Source organism: Carcharodon carcharias, chromosome 15 (genome assembly GCF_017639515.1).
Source record: "Carcharodon carcharias isolate sCarCar2 chromosome 15, sCarCar2.pri, whole genome shotgun sequence".
NCBI lineage: Eukaryota > Metazoa > Chordata > Chondrichthyes > Lamniformes > Lamnidae > Carcharodon > Carcharodon carcharias.
In genome coordinates, this window is record NC_054481.1 from 115,841,943 (window position 1) to 115,862,972 (window position 21,030).

A 21,030-nucleotide genomic window follows, 5' to 3' on the forward strand; every position below is an offset into this window, starting at 1 on the left:
GATGACCATCAGTCAGAAGAAAGGTGTTAGGCAGGTAGTCAGGAAATCCCCAGGGTGCATCTTGCTCGAGAACCATTTTTCCGTGTTGGAAAACGGTGAGAGTGATGGTTCCTCTGGGGAGTGCAGCCACGCTCATGGCACTGTGAGTGGCTCAGCTGCACAGGGGGTGGGGGGGAGGGAAAAGAGGGGAAGAGCAATAGTGGTAGGAGACTCGATAGTAAGGGGAACCGACAGGCGTTTCTGTGGCCATAGACATGACTCCTGGATGGTATGTTGCCTCCCTGTTGCCAGGGTCAAGTATGTCACTGAACAGCTACAGGGCATTCTAAAGGGGGAGGGCAAACAGACAGAGGTCGTGGTACATATTGGTACCAATGAGATAGGTAGAAAGAGGGATGAGGTCCTGCAAGCAAAATTTAGGGAGCTAGGAAGCAGGTTAAAAAACAGGACCTCAAAGGTAGTAATCTCTGGATTACTTCTGGTGCCACGCGCTAGTGAGTATAGAAATAGAAGTTTAGTCCAGATGAATGTGTGGTTGGAGATGGTGCAGGAAGGAGGGCTTTAGATTTGTGGGACATTTGGACCATTTCTGGGGTCAGTGAGACCTGTACAAAGTGAACGGGTTGCACCTGAACCGGAATGAGACCAACATCCTTATGGGGAGGTTTGCTAGTGCTGTTGGGAAGGGTTCAAACTAACTTGGCAGGGGGATGGGATCCTGAGAGGAGGTTCAGCAGGGAGAGATGCACAGCCAAAATTAGAAGAGAGAGCAAGTGAGTCTGGAAGGCATAGAAATTATAGGCCAGTTAAGGCACAAGGGAGTTTGGCAAGGTTGGATGGTATTTATTTTAATGCAAGGAGTCTGACGAATAAGACAGATGAGTTGAGGGCACAAATTAACACATGGAAATATGATGTCATTGCTGTCACAGAGACATGGTTGAGAGAGAGGCAGGATTGGCAGCTCAATATTATAGATATAGGGTCTTCAGGCAAGACAGGGAAGGAGGTAAAAGAGGAGGGGGTTTCGCAATATTGATCAAGGAATCAATTACAGCAGTAAGGAAGGATGACACTTTAGAAGGCTCCTCAAATGAAGCCATATGGGTAGAACTGAAAAACAAAAACGGAGCAATCACATTGCTGGGTGTGTACTATAGGCACCCAAACAGTCAGAGAGAAATAGAAGAGCAGATATGTAGGCAAATTTCAGAGAAGTGTAAGAATAATAGGGTAGTAATAGTCGGGGATTTCAACTTCCCCAACATTAACTGGGTTAGTCATCGTGTGATAGGTTTAGAGGGAGCAGAATTCTTAAAATGAATCCAGGAGAGCTTTTAAAGCCAGTATGTAGAAGGCCCTACAAGACTTAATTTTAGGGAAAGAAGCCGGGCAAGTGGTAGAGATATCAGTGGGGGATCATTTTGCAGATAGTGATCAATACTACGTTAGATTCGAGGTTGTTATGGAAAAGGACAAGATTGGCCAGAAATCAGAGTTCTAAATCAGGGGAAGGCCGATTTTAAAAGATCAGATATGATTTGGCCAGAGTGGACTGGGAGCAACTACTTTCAGGTAAATCTGTGTCAGAGCAGTGGGACTCATTCAAGAAGGAAATAGGGAGAGTACAGGGCCAATATATTCCAGTAAAGATAAAGGGTGGAACCAACAAATCCAGGGAACCCTGGATGTCGAGGGACATACAGGATTGGAAAAAGAGAAAAGGGGGAGGCTTATGGCAGACATCGAGGGCTCAAAACGGCGGATGCCCTAGAGGAGTGTAGAATGTGTAGGGGGAACTTAAAAAGGAAATTAGGAGAGCAAAAGGGGAGCATGAAGAAATATTGGCAGGTAAAATAAAGGAAAATCCAAAGTTATTTTACAAACACATTAAGAGTAAGAGGATAACTAAGGAAAGGGTAGGGCCCATTGAGAACCACAATGGTAATTTTTGTGTGGAGCTGGAAGACGTAGGTAGGGTTCTAAATGAATATTTTGTGTCGGTGTTCACGAGTGAGAGGGACAACATGGGTATGGAAATCAGGCAGAATTGTGATATAAGTAAAGAAGTTAGCATAGAAAGGGAGGAGGTTCTAAGTGGTCTGGCAGGCTTAAAAGTAGATAAATCTCCAGGCCTGGATGAAATGTATCCCAGGTTGTTGAATGAAGCAAGGGAGGAGATAGCAGGGGCACTGGCAATAATTTTCAATACCTCTCTGGTCACAAGAGAGGTGCCCGAGGACCGGAGGACAGCCAATGTGGTACAGTTATTCAAGAAAGGAGGAAGGGATAAACCAGGGAACTACAGGCCAATCAGTCTAACCTCAGTGGTGGGGAAACTATTGGAAGCAATTCTGAGGGACAGAATTAATCTACTATTGGAGAGGCAGGGATTAATCAAGGACAGTCAGCATGGTTTTGTTAAGGGGAGGTCACATCTGACCAATTTAATTGAATTTTTCGAAGAGGTGACCAGGTTTGTAGATGAGGGCAATGCAATTGACATAGTCTACTTGGACTTCAGCAAGGCTTTTGATAAGGTCCCACATGGGACACTGATAACAAAGGTAAGAGCCCATGGGATCCAAGGCAATTTGGCAAATTGGATCCAGGATTGGCTGAGTGGCAGGAAGCAGAGGGTGATGGTCGAAGGGTGTTTTTGTGACTGGATGCCTGTGTCCAGTGGGGTTCCACAGGGATCGGTGTTGGGCCCCTTGTTGTTTGTGGTAAATATAAGTGATTTAGACTTGAATGTAGGAGGGTTGATCAGTAAGTTCACAGATGAAACAAAAATTGGTGGGGTGGTAAATAGTGAGGAGGATAGTCTTAGATTTCAGGAGGATATAGAGGATATAGACAGGCTGGTCAGATGGGCTGATCAGTGGCAAATGGAATTTAATCTGGATAATTGTGAGGTGATGCACTTGGGCAGGACAAACAAGGCACAGGAATACACGATGAACGGTAGGACCCTGGGAAGTACCAAGGATCAGAGGGACCTTGGTGGGCATGTCCACCGGTCTCTTAAGGTAGCGGGACAGGTAGATAAGGTGGTTAAGAAGGCATATGGGATACTTGCCTTCATTAGCCGAGGCATAGATTACATGAGCAGGGAGGTTATGCTGGAACTGTATAAAACGCTGGTTAGGCCACAGCTAGAGTACCGTGTGCAGTTCTGGAATCTGCATTATAGGAAGGATGTGTTTGTACTAGAGAGAGTGCAGAGGAGATTTACCAGGATGTTGCCTGGGCTGGAGAGTTTTAGTTATGAGGAGAGATTGGATAGACTGGGGTTATTTTCCCTGGAGCAGAGGAGATTGAGGGGGGATATGACTGAGGTGTTTAAAATTATGAGGGGCATAGATAGGGTAGAGAGGAAGGAACTTTTCCCCTCGGCGGAGGGGTCAATAACCAGGGGGCGTAGATTTAAGGTAAGGGGCAGGAGGTTTAGAGGGGATGTGAGGAAGAATTTTTTCACCTAGAGGGTGGTGGATTCTGTAACTCACTGCCTGAAAGGGTGGTAGAGGCAGAAACCCTCATAACATTTAAGATGTATTTGGAAATGCACTTGCGATGTCATGGCATACAAGGTTATGGGCCTAGAGCTGGACAATGTGATTAGAATAGTTAGGTACTTGTTTGACTGGTGCAGACTGGATGGGCCAAAGGGGCTTTTTTGGTGCTGTAGACCTCTATGACTCTATGGGACAATCATAATAAGAATATTATTTCTAAATATTGGCCAGAAGTATTTTTTCCTTTGTAAAATAAACTGCTGTATCCAATTACTGGATAAGCACAGAATGTTATTGAGCATCAGAATAGGAAAGTCTCTGATCCAAACTTGGTTCATGTCTAGTTACTGTAAGATCATTTGGGCTGATGATTTGGGTCCTAATACTGACGTCAGTGTTAACAGAGAGAGTTCATTTTATTTCAAAAAATTAGACATGATCCATATCCTTTGGCTGTTGCTGGAAAAAGTATGTGAGCATTTGTGTTAGTGAGCATGTGTGTGTGGGAGTGTGGGTGTATGTGAACACGCACATGTATATTTATGTGTGTGTGTCTGTGTGAATGCTAGTGTGTGATTACATAAGCGTTTATGTGTGTCTTTGTGTGTGTGTGTCTTTGCATGTGTGTGTGTTTGTGCATGTATGTGGTGTGTTTGTGTGTGTGTCTGTGTGCGTGCGCGAGTTGTTGTTAAAGGGATAGGGTCAAGAGACTAATAGTCTGCAAACATCCACTGTCTAGGCAGAAACATGAGGAATGGCTACCTAGGCAAGGTGTCAGAGGATGGGCAGAGCCTATGGAACCATGGCCTCAGCAAGGAGTCATCAAAGAGGGAAAATGGGGGAGGAAAACGCAAATTTACCATCAATCCCAAGGATCCCTTGCTTCTGGTTCTCCAGACACGGCTCAAATTTATCAACGATCTCCAGACAATGCTCCTTTGTAACACTGGTCGTCTGGTGAGTGGAGAGAGGGAGAGATGAGAAAGGCTTACAGATTCATTCACATTCTTGCTTTGTGTCTCATTAGACCTCCTGCTGTACACACAGACAGCCGGATGTTTAATCACAGGGGATGGTTCCTAATCCTGCCACCCAGTGTTGCAGACTGCCCTGATTACTCACAGCCACTGATGGTTTAACACTGTTCAGGTCTATCGACCCACAGAAAGATAATAAGCTTGATCTTGGCTGCAGGGGAGCTGATAGTTGATAGCACGCAGTTGAGATCTCTGCGCTCATTCATTTCCTGGCCTCTTGCAAAAATTACAGTGGTGGAGAGGTTTGAGAACTCGTAGGTCTAAAGTTAACCTGTTTCTCCCAAGCATGTTACACTTACTACTGCTATTTCTCAAATTACTCACATACTTCAACACAAAATGTTACTTTCTGAAAGCATGATAGAAACAGTAACTGCTCGCTGATTAGATCCCAGAAATATTGTGCACACATTTGAACCATTGTACACTGAAATAATTTTGTAAAATGGAGAAGCCGAGGTGAAGGATTCAGGTCCATGGAGCAGGGAACATCCAAACTGAGAGTAGAAAAGCTGAGTTCAGTCAAGATTTAGTGTGCATGTGGCATAAAAGATAGGGGTGACTGCAGTAGGAGGGAAATCCAGTTAGAATGTGTCAGTGTAGGAGATGGTGCAATTATAATATTAAACAATTCCTACATTCAAAGCATATTGCAAATTAAACAATTATCTTTGTGCAATTTTCTAAAGCAGTTAATTCCTGGCAAAACCTGAAATGGAACATTTCCCAGCTGAAGGCAGAATTTCACCAAAATTCAAAAGTAAAATAAATTAAACTTCACAAACCTTCAGAACAGCCTCTGAAAATACTCAACATGCTTTCCATGAAGCTGATCAGATATTGGTATTTATACTGGCTGAGCATTGACATGGACTGGTCAAATATTGATATACACTGGCTTAATATTATCATAGACTGATTAAATATTGATATACATTGGTTGATGTTGGGCAATTGGGAGAGTGGGATTATTTTTGGATTGCTCTAGCAAAGAGCAGGCAGATATGATAGGCTGAATGGCCTCATCAATTATTGTAAAAACATATGATTCTACAGTTCTGACCCTTCCTAGTGTAGCTCCAATTCTAGTCTGGGCACTAGGCAACAGTTTGATAAATGCTATCTTGGTGTTTGTTGCTAAGGGTCCTTGTTTCAGGCATTTTACCTCAATCCAGTTCATGAGTGAGCCTGTATCAAACAACCATAAACACTGAAATAAAAACAGAAAATGCTGGAAAAGCTCAGCAGGTCTGACAGCATCTGTGGAGAGAGAAACAGAGTTAACGTTTCGAGTCTGTCTGACCCTCCTTCAGAGCTCAAGGGTCTTACAGACTCGAAACGTTAACTCTGTTTCTCTCTCCACAGATGCTGTCAGACCTGCTAATCTTTTCCAGCATTTTCTGTTTTTATTTCAGATTTCCAGCATCTGCAGTATTTTGATTTTAACCATAAACATTGTATCTATGTAAATTTATCACATCAAAATGCCTCAAAGTGCTTCACACAATGAATTACTTTTAGATTGTTTCTCTGATGGGATGTAAATTGATAATGGCATCATCTTACAAACAACAATAAGATGAATGAAAGGCTCATCTTCCTTTGATTAATTGAAGATCTTGGCCTGAGCTGTAGCAGAATATTCTGTCTGCTAAACAACAGCGTGAGATCTTTAACCTCCACCTGAACAGGAAGATGGGGCCTAGGTTAAATGCCTCATCCAAAAGACAGCACTGGAATGTCAACCGGTTTATGTGTTCAAGTACTGGAGTGAGCTGCAATACTCTGAGCCATGGGGAGGGGAAAGAGGAGGCCAGTGAGTGCAACCAACTGCGACCAGCCAAGTGTTCCCCGATGCTGATCAGGCAAAGCAAGCCCATGGCTATTTTGGAGTAAACTCATCAGAACGACTGGAAACAAAGCTACGGCCTGTATAAAGCCAGGTGACCTAACGCCAAAGAGCCCAAGATGACCTCCTGATGTAGAGGCTCTGCCCACCCCTTACAAGATCATTGTCATAAAGAGAGAGGGAACAGTGACTATTGAGTCTTGAGTGGGAACTGACACACAATCAGCACATGTACCAAGTGCACTGGTCTCCACAGGGCAGTTTTGGAGAACATCTAGAGCATTGAGGCCTGGACCCAGGAAAATTGAGTGTGGAATTTAATTTATTTTTTTGGAATGGCCCTTTTTGTAAAATGGACACTGCTGAGGGCAAGGAAACTTTAATCTCCAGGGGAACCTTCTTCCTCCCCCAACAGAGTCACCTATAACCTTGATTGGTGATGATACCCCTCCACTAACTGCCCAATGCTTGACAAAGGGAGGGACCACTCTATGACCCCATGAACTTTTATTGACAGCAGTGGAGGTCAGCAGTTATGCCAAATGTGTCATCCATCATTCAACTGACAGAATGTTACATGGGTCCAAACAGCAATGCTGACTCCAGAAAACAGGGTGAGCGTTCAGAGGAAAGAGAGTGTTGGATATGGACGCAGAGAGAGAAAGGCAAAAACAGAGATGGGGAAAGACAATGACAAAGACAAAAAGAAAGAAAAAGACAGAGAGACACAGAGAGGGGGAGAGAGAGAGAGACAAAGAGAGAGAGAGAGAGAGATAGAGACCTAAGCTGTCATTCTAACAGCTTCAGCTTACCCAAGATATGATATATGAACTGTACAAATCCCTGGAGCTTAGAAACAAGCGGAGGATGGCCCTGAAATGTGTCCTTCAACTAGAGAATTGTCAAAAACAAATCACAAATCTATTTTTAAAAATTAAAACGCAATTCTATTTTAGTATTGTGTGAAATTCTAGGGCATTGTCACATTAAGCCATTTAGATCTAAGAAGGGCTGGTCTTCTCTAAGTGACTATCTTTGAATCGCATGGTTGGATATCGCACCCATCACAGAGGACAGAACATGTAGGAATGTGATTTCAGGATATGTCAAAAAGGAGAGATGAATGTGTTTATTTTTGGAGTGTGCACAGCCTGTAACTAGTAAACATTTCAGACACTGAGCAGAATTTCACCACCAGCCCCCCCACCCCCCAAAATGAGGGCGAGAACAGAGGTGGGTGGGTATGTAATTTCATGCCAACGAGCAGCCTGCCAATTTGCTGCCCGTCCTGGCCCGAGCCATATTGCTGGAGGCCGGATCAGGGGTGGAGCAGCTACCTGCCCGCAAACAGCAGGTAGTTTATTAAGCTAATTCGAAGATCAATTAAGGCCATGAATGAGAAACCAACTGGAATTTTCAAGTCAGCCTCCATGGTGTTGGCAGCACAACAGTTGCCTGGAGTTTTCCTCCTGGCAGCAGACTGGTGGAGGGCCAGAGCTCCAGGCAGACTTTGAGACCATCCCCTCTCCAACCTGCCTAGCTGGCCGCTGATTGCCTCACTCAGTAATGGCAGCCCAACAGCTGTTGCCAGGTTTTTACAGAAATGTTAAAAGGGCACATCAGTATGGAGGCACCCTCTCTCTCTGCAGCTCCTTCCACGCAGAGGGTCCCCTATTGGCCCTCCAGCTTCAAGGGCTCACCCACCACCTTTAATTGGGTGGTGAGCTTGCCCTCTGGCCAATAATTGGCTAATTCAGGGAAAATCGAGGTCGGATGACCTTTCTGAACGAGGTGTGGTGTGGAGGCTGCCATTTGACCCTGATGTCAGGGTCCCGAGCCAAAACGCAAAATTCTTCCCTGTGTGTCTGTAGGAGTGAGGGCAGGTGTCGGTGTGAGGGTGGGGTGGGGCAGGGATAGTGTGCTGGCAGGGGCAGGGGGTGGGGGGACTGTGTGTTGGGAGGTGAGAGCATGGGAATGAAGCCTGTGCCATCTTCTATCTGAATAGCAGCAGTAACAGGCACACAGTGGTAATTGTTGTCAAATATTTTTGAGGTGACCAATAATGGAGTTTGAGTTTAAGCTTTAGCCTGCATTTAGCACAACATCCTGGTAAAGGAACTGAAGTGTGCTCCAGAAATGGCCACCCTGTGGATCATTAAACAGCTCATCCTGCTTGAATTGTCTGCTAACACTCATAAAGAGGCCACAGGGGTGTGAGTGCTTCATCTAACATCTTCTTCTAACAGTAACTAGCTGTTTGGGAGTAAACACAATGTTGATGTTGATTTCAAGCACTACTTAAAGAGATAGTCACCATTTCATGTTCACTTGCTACTGGAGCTGGGAACAGGATTTCAGAAACACACCAGGAAAGACTTTTGGCAAGACTTCACCAACACCCAGACATTTATTCTGGAAATTCTCTCAAGACTTCACCTAAGAGTGAGTGCTGCTCCACTCCACTTTATAGTAGTTCCCGGGATAATGGGAGTGCTCAGTTCTGGACATCTTCCCTGGCCTGGATGAGGAATGGGAGGGGGACTTGAGCCCAGGCAAAGCAGTCCCAGCTGCTACAGGGGAGAAGGACAGGCATATGAGGCGACTCAAATGGCATCCTTATCCATTGTGGGTATGGGACATCTCTCTTCCTCAGATCCTCATGCATCAGGACTTCCAGTTCCACATTCGAGAACCTGTGCACCTTCTCCCTCAGTCCTGCAGTGCACCAACCAGAGCTCTTCAAACCTTCAGTGAAAGTAGGTGCGAGGAATCCACATATACTGCTCCATGAAATGTGCCTCTAATCAGTACTAATCAGGGTCTAATCAGCAGTACTAAAGCTGCAGGTCTCCTTTACATTGGAGAGACTAAACGCAAACTGGGCGACCGCTTTGCAGAACACCTTCGATCTGTCCGCAAGAATGACCCAAACCTCCTTGACGCTTGACATTTTAACACTCCACCCTGTTCTCTTGCCCTCTTGTCTGTCCTTGGCTTGCTGCATTGTTCCAGTGAAGCTCAATGCAAACTGGAGGAACAGCACCTCATCTTCCAACTAGGCACTTTGCAGCCTTCCGGACTGAATATTGAATTCAACAACTTTAGATCTTGAACTCCATCCCCACCACCCCCCTTCCATTTCTTCCCCCTCCCTTTTGTTTCTTCCAATAATTTATATAGATTTTTCTTTTCCCACCTATTTCCATTATTTTTAAATCTATACCTTTAATGCCCTGTTAGTCTTATTCCACCCCACCCCCACTAGAGCTGTACCTTGTGTGTCCTGCCATCCATTCTTAATTAGCACATTCTCTTAGATAATATCACCACCTTCTTTGTTCTTTTGTCTGTGACATCTTTTGATTATCTGCTCCTATCACTGCTTGCTGGTCCCTACAACCACCCCCCCACCACCCCCCCCCCCCCCCCCACTTCTCTCCCCCCCACCCCACCTCCACCTTAAACCAGCTTATATTTCACCCCTCTCCTATTTTTACTCAGTTCTGTTGAAGGGTCATGAGGACTCGAAACGTCAACTTTGTTCTTCTCTGCCGATGCTGCCAGACCTGCTGAGTTTTTCCAAGTAATCCTGTTTTTGCTAAAGGTGCAGGCCTCTTCTTCCTGCCTGCAAGCATGCTCAAATCAGAGGGTGAATGATCTCATCCATGCAGCCAGGGTATGACAACCATCCCATCACTCTAAACTCACACACTCAAGCCCATCACACATTCACTGGCATCTCACTCACTGCCAGCTCAAGGGACATCACCACTTACTGTCTCTCACACACCCTCACATCTCCATTCAGCTTCATCTCCTCTGGAGACTGCCTCCTCAGCCCTCACCATCTGAAGGCCACTTGCACAGAACAACTTGCGCCCCACCCCCACCCCTCCTCTTCCCCAGTACAGCCCTCGCTCTGCAGCCTGTTCCCATGCCTGAGGCCTCTTCTCCCCGTTCCCCAAGCAAGCCTTAGCCCTGCAGCTGTTGAGAAGCCATCCCTGCCTTATGGTTGGCTTGGTAGGTAGAGGCTGGCCTCAGAGCCTCGCTAAAGGTGATGTGGTGCTGTCTGCGAAGCCTGGGAGCTGATGGCTTTGAGTGCTGCCCGAAGCAAGGTTGGCAAACAAACCTCGAAGTCCCGAGTGAAGTGCAGCTCACCAGGTGCATGTCGCTTATGTACAGTTGTGAAACATGTCGGCCTGCAATCACGCCCACATGCCTGGACGATCCAGCGTGGGGGGTATGATTCCGGCAAGCTGGACTTATAATGATAAGCAGATGTATGAGAATGAGGTTCCCGGTGTCCGACAGCGGGAAACACGGTCTGTCATCGACAGACAGAGCGGACGATTGCAAACTGGTTTCACAGGGTCGTGAAACCCATTTCTGGCCTTCTCTCCATATTGTCCGCTCAAGCCACGAAACTCGTCTGACGCCAGTTGGCACAGAAAAGTCCACCCATCATATCCCATTGGATGGAGCATGTTCTGATGTCATTGAATATTATATCCAATAGGAGTCCATGGAGTGTTTTCTCTTGCCATCACTGGCTCTCAGTTTAAAGGGGACGGAGTCTTTTATGGTAGTTTGATTTTTCAATACCTCTGGGGTTGGTATTGGATGGGAGTCAGGGGAGAAGCACACCTGAGGCAGAGAATAAAGGGGAGGAAGATGGGGAACAATTGTGGTTCGTCAGACAGGTCAAATGAAGAAAGTGCACAGTAGAAACATTCTGAACTCAAGGTATACACAGCCCTGAAGAGGAATGGTTACAAAATAGAGCTATGAGTCTTGTATCATCACACTGAGCATTTGTTAACAAAGCAAAAAGGAAATGGTGAACAAAACTAAAAGAAACTTTAGGCATAAAACATTGACCTTTTAAATAATATTATAGGCTGCTAAGAGAGGCTGTCCCTGAGTTTTCCTCATGTTGGGGCACCATCTAGCATAGAAGTGAGCCACAGAGACCAGAAAGAAACATATTTTGGTTCCTCAGCTGATTTCAGCTGCAGCGATGGTCATGGGGCTACTGTTGCCCTTGGTACTCATCTCTGAGTTGGAAGGTTATGGGTTCCAATCCAGTGATTTGAGCACATGATCTAGACTGACGCTCCCACTGGTTTACTGAGGGAGTGCTGCAGTATCTGAGGTTTTCAGATGAGGGATCAAACCAGCCCCAGCCTGTCTTCTCAGCTTGATGTAAAACATCCCACAGCAATATTTTGATGAAAAGCAGACATGTTCTCTCCAGCGTTCTGGCCAAATTTATCCCTCGACCAGGATCACGGTAAAAAGCTTATCTGGTCATTATCACATTGCTGCTTGTGGGAGTTTGCTGTGGTAACATTGGCAGCCACAGTTTCTACGTTGCAACAGTGACTACACTTCAAAAGGACTTCATTCACTGTAAAGCACCTTGGGACATCCTGAGGTAATGAAAGGCACTCTATATATATATATATATATATAGAGGACTGTACCCCAGCAAAGAGTCAGGGCTACTAGGCAAAGGGAGGAAATAGAAATGATGGGCAAAAATGCAGGCAGTGATTTAATCATTTGGAAGGTTGGTGTGAAGTTGGAGCCATGTTTGGATGGTGAAAGCTCAGCACACTGCCAGCAGAGCCCACAAGAGGCAGTATAGAGCAACAGAGGACAAGTGAGATTGGTATTCAAATATATGAAAAGATTTTAGAACTAAATTTTGCTGTTCTCTCATCCGTTCAAATTGGTAATGATACAGGCAGCCCATAAAGCTGTTACTATATCATGTTAACACCTTGGGAAATAAGCTTAGCTACATTATCCTTCAGAAATATTGGACAGATGCAAAGTAAACACAGCTGTCTGTTTTTAATATTGGCAGCCCATAAACATATAGGAAAATGTCTGAGTCAGCATGTTCAGCATGTGTAACAGTTGAGGGAGTCCCACATCCACTGTACCATTGATCCATTCACAGGGCCCAGAACATTGAACTGAGATGGTGAACAAATTGCAAATTAATGACTGGTATTATACTTAAAGCCTTATCATCATTCTGCAGCAGGATGAAGTTTAAACAAAATTACTGTTAGACTCCTCCACCAACCTCACTTTTCTTTCCCCTATCAAAAGCAGCCTTTTAAACCCCAACCTCAGAATCAATGCTACTTGATATTTCTCTCTCTCTCCATGACTTTATCCAGCCAGCCAACTCCTCCAAACAGGTTGCTCCTTTAAATCCAACCTCCTGTGCACCCTTTTTCCAACACCCTCTCCCCAGCCCACCACCCTTCACCACCATTGAGGCCTATGACTTTGGATGTCAAGGCCCCACTGATTTCCCTCCCTGAACCACTCTGCTTCTGCGTGTATTTCCTTCTTTAAAACCCTCCTTAAAACCTGCCCCTTTGACCAAGGTTTTGGTCACTCCCTCCTAATCTCTCTCTCTCTCTCTTTGGCTGTTTCCTGTTTCTGTGAATGTTTTCCTGATAAATACAAGGTGTTATTGCCCCCATCTCTCCTTCTTTGATATGCCACTATGGGTATCAGCTGCTTCGATTCAGTTTCTCAGGACCTCCAGGTTCATTCAGCTCAATTTCTTTCTTTATCAAGACCTCAATCCAAACCCATCTACCATCTCACCAAAATCCCTCAGTCCAATCCTTCCCTCTCTCTTTTTAGCAGTCCCTCAAAGCAAGGAGGATGCTTGCCATGGAATACAGCCCATGGAAAGAATTTGTGCGCGGAGTTTTTTAATCGGGGAGAGTGGTGCGCTGCAGCTACCACATGGCTCTAGTTCATCAGGAGACTCTCCCGCTCATTTCTTCTGTCGAAGGCGCATCAGAAGGACTTTACAGGTTGATAATCAACCTGTTCGGCCACATTCTGAACACACCTTCCATGGTCCTGAAGTGGAACTTGAACCCAGAGCTTCTGGCTCAGAGGTAGGTGCACTAGCACTCCATCCAACATATCTACCATCTCATCAATATCCCTCAATGCAACCCAATCTCACCAATATATCTGAATCCCACTTTCTTACCAATATCCCTCAATCTCAATTTCTCACCATAAGCTTATTATACTTAATGTTAAAAAAAAAGGCCTAACTTTCTCTCTTGCCCTTAAGTTGATTGTCTTAAACCACTGTCCCTTAATTAAAACTCTGTCTGTTGCCAAAGTTAGCTTAGCACAGACTGAGAATCTGTTCTGCCTCCCAGGACTGTGCTCTTATTAACTAAACAAGTCAGGCAAATACCCGCGAACCATTAACAGTTCAAACCATGTTTTTGATGGACCAATGACGTGCTCTCAGTCTAATTTGAGTCCTGATTGGAAGTCTATGCACAGAAGGCATCTGGGACTCACTCTGACTCACACTGCTCACCTTTTGCTCCACCTCCAGAAATCTCTTCAGGTCATCGGAGTCTAACTGGTCCTTGTGGTTACTGTACATCAGCATCAGAAGATAGAGGTCCCGTCGTGTGGACATCATCTTGTAAAACGCGCAAAACTCTTCAAAGTCCAACGTCCCTTGGTTCTCATCCGTGTCTGCCTCCTAGTAACAAGAGAAAGACAGTCACATGTAACTTCCATTACCGCCCTCCCAGATTCTGAATTTTTCTCTCATTCCCTACAGGGTTCAAACACGCCAAAGAAAATTACTGGACAACTTAAAAAATATTGGTACTTTGTTAAATGCCAAAGAAAGATTTGCATTTGTATAGCCTCTTTTGTGACCTCAGGACATCCCAAAGCACTTTACAGCCAATTAAGTATTTTTCAACAGTGTCACTGTTATAATGTAGGAAATGTGGCAGCCAATTTGTGCACAGCAAGCTCCCACAAACAGCAATGTGATAATGAGTAGATAGTCTGTTTTAGTCAGGTCAAGTGAGGGGTAGATATCAGCCCAGGCCAATATTTAAGCATCAAAGAAGTAAAGGATTCTGCCAAATGTACATGAACTCACAATAGGCACTTTTTGGCCTTTACATTTTCAGGGAGGCTCCGCGGGTCCTGCCTGATTTTTCCTAATTTTTAATTTAGCGCCAGGCTTGCCCAAAAGCTCCGGCAAGTCCTCCTTCTGATGCTCCATGCAGTTGCGAGCCTGGATCCTGAGTATTGTCAGGTTAGTTTAGTGTGGGGGGGGGAAGCGGTAGGGAAGAGTCTTGTACTGAGACCAATCCAGTTCTTACCCAATACCTACACAGGCCCCCTTTCCAACCAGAGCCACGAGACAGTGAGCAGGGTTAGGAGCTCCTGATGCACCCAAGGGTCACAAGCTTATTATGCTGCCCCAAACTGTTGCCCCTTTCCAGTTTGCCTAAACCTGTACATTCCCTGATCACTAACTAATCACCCCAAGGTGTCAGCTACAGCTCAGTGGGTAACACTTTCACCTCTGAGTTAGAAGGTTATGGACTCAAATCCCACTCCGCAAAGCTGAGCACAAAATCTAAGCAGTCCCTCCAGTGTGCTTCTGCATCATTGGAGGTGCATCTTTTGGATGTGGCATTAAACTGAGACTCCATCTGTCCTCTCAGGCGGATGTTAAAGACTTCTGAAGTACTATTTTGATGATGAGCAGGGGAGTTCTCCCTGGGACAGGATTTCATGGCCCGTACGTTAGCATCTGACATCATTGCGCACTTGCGCGATATGTCGGTCGGCAGGAGCGCACAAGACTCGGCAATGCGCCTGCCGACAATTGAGAGGCCAATAAAGGCCCTTAATAAAATAATCGAACGCTACTTTTTGCTGCTTGTTGAACCTTACAGTTGGCGGGCGGGTGAATCAGCTAGGCGGCCTTTAGATTTTTTATGAAGCCTCATCCACAGGTGGGATGAGGTTTCCAGCAGTAATTTAAAAAAGTAAAAGTTTTTACACATCATTTTTAACCTGTCCCCGTTGATGTGTCTGAGTCACGTGTGGGGACATGTTTCTCTCCTTTTTAAAATCTTTATTTTTTGTTTCCACAATCCTTCAGCTCCTTGAGACAGCTCTATGCCCTCGGGGAGCTTACAGTGCGCGTTCCCCTGCGCTTGCGCAGACTTTTGCACTTGCACTCCTCCCGCCCCCCCACCCCGGCAGTGCTGAGCTCCTCAGCGCGCCTTTCATGCTGGCCGGCCATTAATTGGCCAGTCAAGCGTGAAATCGCAGTCGTGGCCAATCGCGGGCGGCGGTCCATTTCCTGCCCTCACCCACCATGCCCGCCCAACAACCGGAAAATCCTGCCCTGGTGTCCTGACCAACATTTATCCATCGACCAACATCACAGTAAACTGATCACCTGATCACGAGCACATTGCTTTTTTGTGGGATCTTACTGCGCACAAATTGGCTGCTGCATCTCCTACACTACAAGAGTGGGCTACGTTTCACAAATATTCATTGGCTGTAAAGTGCTGAAGACATGAAAGGTGCTTTATAAATGTAAATTCCTTCCTCCCTTCATTGAACGAGGATGGAATTGGGTATTGCTGTGATGCCCATTCGGTTGAATAGTCAACTGACAAGCACATTGCTTTCCTCAGCCGAGATCAGCAGATTCAGTGGAGGAGGCGAAGATGGGCAGAAATATTTCTTTTTTAAGAAAAGGGGCAAGTGGTGGAGGGACGGATGTGAAATCACAAGATACCATAGAAGATCTCTTCCTATCACACTGGACATCCCCTTTTAGAAATTAGGTGCGAATGATTTAAGGCAGCTGTGTGCTGCTGTTCTCCATTAGTCTGAACACACTTGGATGGTTTACTCACACAGCAGCTTGGTTTGTTAACAAGCATTGGATATGACACAGAGGCTATGGTAGGATGTGGGTATTTGCCAAATCCATTATCTTGGCTCCCAGCAAGCGGGGAGGTGTTAACTAGTGACTAGGCCCCTCCCCACAGAGTTTCGTCATTTCAATTTGGCATTAATTAGAATAATGAAATCATTATCAGCTTCCCTCACTGCCAGAGTTGCAGAGTAGGATTTGCACATTTTGTCACACAGGGTCAAATCTATAGCTTGCCCTGGACGAGAAAGAATTAAAAAGGAAGCGTGGAATAGAAAATAAACAGAGACAAAGGAAAAGGCAGACAGGGAGGAAAAGGGAAAGATAGGCAGAGGTTGGCATTCAGAGGAAATGGAGAGAGATAGACAGAGAGGAAAGAGAGAATAGACAGAGAGAATGGGCAAGAGAATGACAGTAAGAGAGAAAGTTGGATAGTCAATGAGAGAAAGAAGAGATAGAAAGAGATGGACAGACAGGGACAAGGTGAGAGGAAGAAAATGAAGAAGAAGGGCTTGCATTATAGTGTCTTTCGTGACCACTGGATGTTCCAAAGCGAGAGGTAGATGGAGACAAAGAGCAAGTAAGATTGGCAATGAGACACATAAACACATACACCTGCAGAGAGAGAAAGTGACAGAAAAGAAAAAGAGGATGGCTGATAGAGAGAAACAGAGATAGGAAGATTGTGGCAGAGAGAGGAGATACACAGGGACAGTAAAGCAGATAGACACAGGCAAGGTGAGACTGAATCTAGGACGGTATCTAACCTCAATGGGACATGCTGTTTTCACAGAGATAAAACCAACAATTGGACTCCAGACACTACCTAACAACCCAAATCAGTTCTGACAATGGAAAATTGCAGTCATTCTCCACTAAAAAGGACATTATCTTGTGCAGATGCTGGAGTTAATGAACACTTGAATATGTGCAGTTAGATAGAGGCAAATCGAAACAGTATAAAAGAACCCAGTAATAAGCTGATATCTGTGTAGCTCAAGAAATAACTGGTAGTGAAAACAAATCAATGGACCCCAAATTGCCTTTGGCTGCAAATTTGTTCTCACTTTTGTCTACAGCTTGACAGCCTGAATTGCATTAGCATAATGAATGAGACTGGGTATAATTCCAAACTGCCATTCAATCTGATTTAAAGGGAGTACGATTCCAAACCACTCGTAATCCAGGTTGACACTGAGTGCTGAAAGAGTGCTGCATTGTTGGAAGTGCTGGCTTTTGGACAAGATATTAAACCGAGGCCCCCTCCGGCTGTTCCAATTAGAATTTAAAAGATCCCATGGTATTAATGGAAAAGAGTAGGTGTTTGTCCCAAGGCCCTGATTAATACCCCTCCTTCACTAACTCCATTACCATCAAGTATCTGTCCCAAGGCCCTGGCAAACACTCCTCCCTCACTAACTCCATTACCATCAAGTATCTGTCCCAAGGCCCTGATTAATACCCCTCCCTCACTAACTCCATTACCATCAAGTATCTGTCCCAAGGCCCTGGCAAACACTCCTCCCTCACTAACTCCATTACCATCAAGTATCTGTCCCAAGGCCCTGATTAACACTCCTCCCTCACTAACACCATCACTATCAGGTGTCTGTCTCAAGGCCCTGACTAACACTTCTCCCTCAGTAACACCATCACCACCAACTTCACAGGTCTTTCGTCCCATTGCTTTTGTTTTCATCCCAATTGTTGGTTTCTTGCATTGTGCAAGAGGTTTTTAGCTCTTCTCAGACCAAGGACTGCCAACCCTCCAGATTGTCCAGGTACCTCCAGAAGGTAAAGGTTAATCTACAGGAGCAAAATCCAGGAGAAAAGTTATAGGGCATTTAAAGATATCGCAGACAAGAAAATGCTGTTTGACTGACAGTCAAGAATGACCTATTGGATAACCAGGAGACTGGTCGTATCCCAGTTAGCCATAGGAAGGTGGGGTATTAAGAGGATCGGAGGATCTGGCCACCAATGGCTGGAGTGTCGGGGAGGAGCCGTTGGCAGTATAAAGTCATATGATGAAACTTCCAGCAATATGTCCAATCAGAACTGACAACTCTAACCCTTATCATAGGTCACCCTGTCCAATCTGATAACGAGAAACCACAACATGAAATATAGAATCAGACTCTCATAACTTTCATCACATTGAAACCAAGACAGGTTGCTCAATTCCAACTCCAACTCAGTCTTCCTTTGAGGCTCCAAACTGTGAGCTCCTCACCTCCCTCTGTCCTGACTGCAATTTGTCTAGGCTTCTCTTCTATTCTCTTCAACCATGATTCTATAAGATTTAGCCTGGGGGAATCCAGAACAAGGAGGCATCAACTTAACATTAGTGCTCGGCCACTTAGGAGGGAAATTAGGAAGCACTTTATCACTCGACAGGGTAGTGACAATCTGGAACTCTCTCCCCCAAAAGTCAATTGAAATTTTCAAGACAGAGAAGGATAGATTTTTGTTGGGTAAGACAACCAAGGGATTTGGGGCAAAGGTGGGAAAATGGGGTTAAGATACAAATGAGCTGTGATCTCTTTGAAATGCAGAACAGGCTCAAGGGGCTGAATGGCTGACTCCTGTCCCTACATTCCCCCTTATTCTTTGGATATTTTCTAAAGAGGGGTGGCCTGTTTTGTATAGGAGGGCAGCGATCTTCCTGACAGAGTGAAGGGAGCAAGTTATGGTGGAGAAAGTAGCAACTTGGGGACAGAATGTGACCTGAGTAATCACAGAGGAAGTACAGACTGTCAAGCCAATGACAACTTGCATTTATATAGCACCTAAAAAGTAGTAAAACCATAAGCAGGCGCTTCAAAACAGCATAATCTGACAAAAAAATTACACCAAGCTAACAAAGAAGATATTAGGAGAGGTGACCAAACAATTGGTCAAAACGATAGGGTTTTAGGAATGCCTTTAAAGGAGAGAGAGGTATAAACGCAAAGAGATTTAGGGAGATAATTTCAGAGCTTAGAACCCAGGGAGCTGAAGGCACAGATGCCAATGGTCAAGGGGTTAAAATCGAGGATGTGCAACGGGCCACAATTGGAGGAATCCAGGATAGGGAAGGGTGTAGGGGCTGGAGGAGGTCACAGAAATAGGGAGGGTTGTAGGGGCTGGAGGAGGTCACAGAGGTAGGGAGGGTTGGAGGGGATGGGGGAGTTTGTAGAGATAGGGAAGGTTTTAGGGGTTGGAGGAGGTTGTAGAGATAAGGAAGGTTTTAGGGGCTGGAGGAGTTTGCAGAGATAGATAGGGAGGGTTATAGGGGTTGGAGTAGGTTGTAGAATAGGGAGGGTTGTAGGGGCTGGAGGAGATTACAGAAATAGGGAGGGTTGTAGGAGCTGGAGGAGGTCACAGATAGGGAGGATCGTAGGGGCTGGAGGAGATGTGCAGATAGGGAAGGTTGTAGGGACTGGAGGAGGTTGTGGAGATAGGGAGAGTTGTAGGGGCTGGAGGAGGTTACAGAGATAGTGAGGGTTATAGGGGCTGGAAGTGGTTACAGAGATAGTGAGGTTATACAGGCTGGAGAAAGTTACAGGTCAGAGAGACGGAGTGTGAGGACATGGATGATTTGACCACCCAGCACAGTAGACATGGTTTGTGTCAGCAGCAAAAGGATGATGATATCTGGTGGATAAGTTTTAATATCCTGCCATTTTATGCAGTATATTATACAACACAGTTTACAGTAATAACCAACATGCAGCGATGGAACACAGAAAATATCAGGAAGAGGGAGAAGGGGGATTTCCTGAGGGCGGTAAGTTATAAACCCACCATTTCCAGGTCAGTTAAAATAATTACACTACTTTTGCTTCCATTTTAACGCAGTAACATTGGCCATGGCCAAAGTCGCTTGGCAACGTCCTTCCATCTGAGTTATAAATAGCTCATTGGGTTTCAGGACAGGTGCAGTGCAGCACCAACTCTGTAAGCACCACTGCTCAAACTGCGCAGGGTTGTAGTCAAACCAGGCACTGGACAATGTGACCAGTTCTGGCCACCAAGGCACGAGGGAGACATTCAAAACTGGTGCAGAGAGGAGGTGCAAGACTGATGTCCAGTCTTGGAGGAGTGAGGATGGGACTGGAGAGGCTATGGGACTCTTCAACCTTGAAAGGGGGCAATTGAGAGAGGATATCGTGGAGGCAAATAAACAGGGAACAGTGCAGTGAAAGCACGGCTTCAACTTAAACTGGGGAAAGCGGGAAGTTCAAATCGACAAATGTCAGATTTAAGACATGCTTGAAAGTTCTCCCTTCTCTAAATGTTTTCACTCATGGACCTTCCTGGGCAGGGGAGTGAAATTGAAACCTTGGAATTATTTTATGAAGCAGCTGGGTTGGTGGGGAGGGTGTAAATTCTAGGGGTTTTTTTTAGCTGAACGAGTTATGATGGGCCAAATGCCCTTCCTCACCTGGACCTCTCCAGAACCCATCCTCTGGATAGGTTCCCCTCTTCCGAAAAAAATCTTTTTTTTAGAAACTCTCAGTGCCTCATAATCTCCTGCATCTCCGAAATACATTAAGATTCATAAAAAAAACAGTGATTCACATGACCAATTAATAAAATGCAAAATATTAATGTATATGCAAATGAGCGGGTGCTTGCCTGGGGCTTAGCAGTGGTGTTACACCACAAGAGACAAGGAAGTTAGTGGGAGTTCAGGAAATACTTTTTCATAGGCACTTTTCTTAATGATCATTGTTTACTTCAGCGAATGTGTGCAGGTGTTCTGGTCTCTGAAGATTTTGAGTACGTTTTTTTATTCGTTCATTGGATGTGGGGCATTGTTGGCTAGGTCAGCATTTATTGCCCATCCCTGATTGGCCTTGAGAAGGTGGTGGTGAA

The 21,030-nt window shown here is 45.2% G+C and overlaps 1 protein-coding gene across 1 annotated transcript in view; it reads right to left on the reverse strand.

The window, feature by feature from the left end:
• Window positions 1-21,030, reverse strand: part of plch2a (phospholipase C, eta 2a) — a 334,095-nt gene that overhangs the window by 92,379 nt on the left and 220,686 nt on the right. Inside the window, exons 5-6 of the mRNA XM_041206546.1 lie at window positions 13,777-13,947; window positions 4,376-4,469 (exon numbers count right to left, since the gene is read on the reverse strand). Coding sequence (XP_041062480.1) covers window positions 4,376-4,469; window positions 13,777-13,947 — 265 coding nt within the window. The remainder of the gene's footprint in view (window positions 1-4,375; window positions 4,470-13,776; window positions 13,948-21,030) is intronic.